The 5,328-nt window shown below is 56.5% G+C and overlaps 1 protein-coding gene across 1 annotated transcript; it reads right to left on the bottom strand.

The window, feature by feature from the left end:
• Positions 1-424: 424 nt before the first annotated feature.
• Positions 425-3,940, bottom strand: ZNF837 (zinc finger protein 837). Its single transcript, XM_004439258.2, is given in 5 exon segments — positions 425-650; positions 652-1,742; positions 1,744-2,027; positions 2,841-3,012; positions 3,325-3,940. Coding segments are annotated over 4 exon segments (1,656 nt in total). The 5' UTR covers positions 2,896-3,012; positions 3,325-3,940.
• Between the last annotated feature and the right edge of the window lie 1,388 nt (positions 3,941-5,328).

The raw sequence follows: 5,328 nt of genomic DNA, 5'->3' as shown, positions 1-5,328 counted from the left end.
CTCCCAGAGGGTCATGAGGTGTGCAGGGTCCCTCTCCTGAGGCCCAGGTAGGCATCTCCAAGACCTCAGGGAGCAAGCGGGGGCCCAGCTACACTAGAGGGTGTGCAAACGCCTGAGGCCACCAAGGGCTACTGAAGCTCCTAGGAAGGGGCAGGGAGAGGTCTGGGGTTCGAACCCTACCTCCACCGTTTCCCGGCCGTGCCTGTGGGGAGTCACTATATGCCGCTTCCCCGCGCCCCAGCAGGCACAGTAGTGCTCCCCGCGGGAGGAGGAGGGAAAGACTCCTGGGATAGTGGACACAGCGTCTGGGGCACGTCAGTGCTCCATCCCCCCTGAATCAGACGCTGAATGGAAAGGGTCAAGTGGAACTCCGGAGTGAGGAAACTTGTGGACGCGGCGCGTACAGAGCAAGGTTTAATAGAGGTCAGCACGCTGGAGAGGTTTCCGGGAGAGGGGCCCCGCCGTCCCCGCCGTCCCCGCCGCCCGCGTGCCGCTTCCTGTGCTCGTTGAGGTTGGAGCGCTGGCTGAAGGCGCGGCCGCACGGGCCGCACGCGTAGGGCCGCTCGCCTGTGTGCGTGCGCCGGTGGCGGACTAGGCTGCAGTTGCGCACAAAGGCCTTGCCGCAGTCGGCGCAGACGAAGGGCTGCTCGCAGGCTCTCGTGCTGGCGTAGCTCCGAGCAGCCGCGGAAGGCCTTGCCGCACTCTGGGCAGCTGTAGGGCCGCTCGCCGGTGTGCGCGCGCTGGTGCTGCACCAGCCCCGAGCGGCCCTTGAAGGCCTTCTCGCACAGCGGGCACGCGTAGGGTTTGGCTCTGCTGTGCGTGCGCTGGTGCCGGCTCAGGTTCGAGCGCTGGTTGAAGGCCTTGCCGCACTCGGGGCACGCGTACGGTTTCTCACCGGTGTGCACGCGCCGGTGCTCCACGAGGTGTGAGAACAGGCCGAAGGCCTTGGGGCACTCGACGCACTTGTACGGCTTCTCCCCGGCCACGGGCGCCCGTGGGGGCCGCGGGGCCCCGTTGCCACAGCCCCCGCAGGGCGGGCACCCCAGCAGGAACGCCCTCCTGGCCAGGGCCGGGCCGAGCTGCTCGGCCGAGTTCGTCTTCTGGTGGCGGTAGAGGCCGGAGCAGCGCACGAAGGCCTTGCCGCACTCGGGGCACTGGTAGGGCCGCTCCCCCGTGTGGATGCGCTTGTGCTGCAGCAGGCTCCACGTGCGCGTGAAGGCCCTGCCGCACTCGTGGCACGCGTACAGCCGCTGGGCTCGGGGGCCCGGCACCCCGGGGCGAGGACCCGAGGCCTGGCCCCACTGGGGACACATCGAGGGGCCCCCGCCCATCAGCTGCTGCTCGTTGGGACCGAAGCACTTCCCGCAACCGGCACACGGGAGGGGCTCCTGGGCCTCCTGCATCAGCTCCTGCGGTGCCAGTGGGGCCCTCCAGGCAAAGGCCTCGCCGCACCGGCGCACGCGATCCACCAAGGGGCTCTGCTGGAGGGGGGTCCGCTGCAGGGTCCTAGGGAAGGTTTGGGCACCCATGCCCTGTTCGCAGGGTGGGTAGTCTGTGTGGACCCCACACAGCTGGGCCCCACGATGGCTCCAGAGTGGCGCTTGGCCTCCACAGTGGTCACACAGTGGGGGCTTCTCCCCAGGGGGTGCTCTGTGATGCCACACCAGGCAGGAGTTATGGTTGGAGGCCTTGACACCCACTGGGCACTGACAGGGGCCCTCCCCGGCCTGCGGCCCCTGGGGGGGTGACCAGGTCAGGGGCCTGAGAGGAGGTGGGGCCACATGGTTCTTGCGCCAGAGGTCCAGTTCCTGCACTCTGACGGGTCCCTGGGCTGGAGCTCACACCAAGGCCCCAGCTCCGGGAGCCCCCACTGGGGGGAGTTGTTCTGCTGTCCGCTGTCCATCCATGCAGGTCTCCCTCCTGAGACAGGCATCTTTTGGGTTGATCCTCTGCCAGGGGCTTTAGCTCCGTCTTGGGCCTCTCCTCCTGGCCCCTGTCAGCTCCATGGGGATCTGCCTTGGGGATGCCTCTGTTATGAGAGGTTCGGGGATTCGATCGGAGATGTAAAAGACACTTTCCACTCCAAACAAATGGACTGAAGGTATATTTTATTATATAGAGGATAGTAAAGGCGATAGTCTGCAAACAGATCCAAATAGGTCAAATATTAAGAGGGAAAAAACATCAGCCCGACTGGAAAGGGAAAACACCCACATCGGCTGAAGAGAAATGACACAAATCAACTGGAAAGAGAAACACCAGGTTGACCGAAAAGAGAACACATCAAATCAATTACTTCATATCAAATCAATTACTTCACATCAAATCAATTACTCACAACATCCACGCCCCACTGCCGGGAGAGCCCTGTCAATCGACGCGGCTGGGCAAGGATCACACATCCTGGGCAAGGCGTCCCTTCCACAGGTGGAACTCTCCCCGGGGCTCAGTTTCCAGCAGTTTTTATACCATCAGTAATTTTCAGAGTAAGCAATTACAGAGTTTGCAGAGCAAGCATTTAGTGTTTCCATGCACAAATGGTTATCAGTGGCGTACGTGCACTGAGCCCCCTGGCTAACGTCCCAGCCCAGTAATTGTGTACGTGCATTGTTCTCTTTGGTTATCGTCTCAGCCCGGCACAGATGGCCAGTCCATTCCGGGCTATGACGCTCCAAGAGCCTTAAAATGTTACAACTTGCAACTCTCTCCGTGGGAGAAAGGCCAGTTCCCAGGAAAAGGCCAGTTCCCACCACACAGAAAGCAGCTTTGTATTTCTTTTTGTGCTGGTGGTTGTAGGTCAATGGAGCGGCCAAACATGGCTGTACTCATGTCAAGACAGCTTCCCTGCCCCGAGTCCTGGGCCGGAGCCTCCATCCTGGGGCCAGCCCCCAACATGGTGTCCTGACTGTAGGATCTGGAAGAGTAGAGGAGAAATGGCGGTTGGCAGTTCCCAGGAGGGGAGAAGTGGAGACCTGGGCCAGGACTGATGCCTACTGGGCAGGCCCCTGCTCCCTGCAGCCCGGGAAAAAGGGAGAAGGAATGACACAGGTGATGAGAACCCTGGAGCCTCCTGCCCCTCCTCTCAGCCTTGCCCTAGGCCACCAGCAAGGCCCGGGAACAGCTTCCCTGCCTCTCTGCTCCCCAGCATCATCCTCCTCGCCAGCTGCTGGAGCACCATCACCTCTGGCTTGGGACCTCAGCAACAGGGAAACCCGAAGTGCTCAGCTGTCCATGCCCCAGAATCCCTCCTCCATTCCTGAGCACTGGCCTCCCGGTGGCATGCCCTCCTGGCTCCCTGCCTTGGCCTGGCCCAGCCCCATTCACCTGCCGTCAGCAAGCTCTTCTGGGAAGTGTGAGATGGGACTCATCTGGCAGCATGGCTGGACGTCAGGTCTGCGCCTCCCCACTTCTCCCAGGCAAACTTGGCTCTCAGGTATGGCGGCCTCATGCACAAAATGGGTATGATAACTGTAAATGTAAACAGCTGAGTATGGGCTTGGATTGTTCCAGCAAGAGCCAACATCAGGAAAGCCTGATGCCTGCTACTACCATTTCCAAATTCCACTGTGGCCATTATTAGTTTCCTGTTGCTGGTGTAACAAATTACCACAACTTTAGTGGCTGAGAGCAATGTGAATGTATCTCACAGTTCTGGAGGTCACAAGTCCCAAATCAAAGTTTCGGCTGCAGGGCTTCCTTCTGGAGGCTCTAAGGCACCATCTGTTTGCTTGCCTTTTCCAGCGTCTAGATGCCACCTACTTGTCTCATGGCCCCGTCTTCCATTTTCAAAGCTGGCAGTGAAGCACCAGATCTCTCACTCTCTGCATCTGTCATCACGTCTCCTTCTCGGACTCTGACCCTCCTGCCTCATTTTTTTTTTATTGATGTCTTAATAGTTTATAACATTGTGAACTTTTAGTTGTACATTATTGTTTGTCAGTCACCATATAAATACCTCCCTTCACCCCTTGTGCCCACCCCCCAACCCCCTTCCCCCTGGTAACCACCAAAGAGTTCTCTCTGTCCGTGTGTTAGCTTATATTCTACATATGAGTGAAATCATGCAGTGTTTGTCTTTCTCTCTCTGGCTTATTTTGCTTAACATAATACCCTCCAGGTCCATCCATGTTGTTGCAAATGGGACAGTTTTGTCTTTTTTATGGCTGAGTAGTATTCCATTGTATATATGTACCACATCTTCTTTATCCAATCATCAGTTGAGAGACAGTTGGGTTGCTTCCACTTCTTGGCTATAGTGAATAATGCTGCAGTGAACATCCCTCCTGCCTCTTCTTACATAAAGATACTGTGATGACACTGGGCCCACCCTGAATAACCCAGGATAATTGCCCATATCAAGATCCTTAATCATGGGGCCGGCCCCATGGCTTAGCAGTTAAGTGCGTGCACTCCGCTACTGGCAGCCCAGGTTCGGATCCCGAGCGTGCACCGACACACTGCTTCTCCGGCCATGCTGAGGCGGCGTCCCACATACAGCAACTAGAAGGATGTGCAACTACAACATAACAACTGTCTACTGGGGCTTTGGGGGGAAAAAAAAAGGAAGAGGATTGGCAATAGATGTTAGCTCAGAGCCGGTCTTGCTCAGCAAAAAAGAGGAGGATTAGCACGGATGTTAGCTCAGGGCTGATCTTTCTCACAAAAAAAAAAAAAAACAAAAGATCCTTAATCATACCTCATAGTCCCTTCTGCAGTGTGAAGTAACATATTCACAGGTTCTAGGGACCAGGATGTACACATCTTCCAGGGAAAGGGGTCATTATTCTCTCTACTACAGTAGTTTTTTCCAAGCTCTTTATACTGTTTACTGGGAAAACACAGGATATGCATCAAGATGCCATTTAGGTGAAACAAACTGTAAATGTTTAGCCTGGAATCTTGAAGGATATATATGCAGAATGGTCCCATTTGGGGCATGGCTGCAACATGCAGAGCGGGGAGGCTGATCTGACGTGTGGCCAGTACGCATGGAGGGGTACGAAGGAGAAGGCTCACCTGGTGCATAGAAAATGGAAAGGAGGAGGAGGAAGAGGACTTGTGTGTGGACCGGGTTACTGATCAGTGACTGTCACTGAGAGCTGACCTATTAAAGAGCCATGGATAAGAATGGGAATTTTCCCTAGGTTCTTGTTACTTCCAGAATAGACAGATCTGTGTGGCACAGCCTCAGGCTATGAACACGGTACCACAGTAAATCACCGCCTACCAGGCACGCGGGCTCAGATTCCCCTTCGGCTCTGTGTTCCCTTTCCTGTGGAAGGCAGGGATTCCTTTATCAAACATCCCAGAAATCTGACTTTATTTAGT

This window comes from Ceratotherium simum, chromosome 33 (assembly GCF_057802395.1).
Source record: "Ceratotherium simum simum isolate JZ-2026a chromosome 33, ASM5780239v1, whole genome shotgun sequence".
NCBI lineage: Eukaryota > Metazoa > Chordata > Mammalia > Perissodactyla > Rhinocerotidae > Ceratotherium > Ceratotherium simum.
This window is presented reverse-complemented; position numbering and strand designations above follow the sequence as displayed.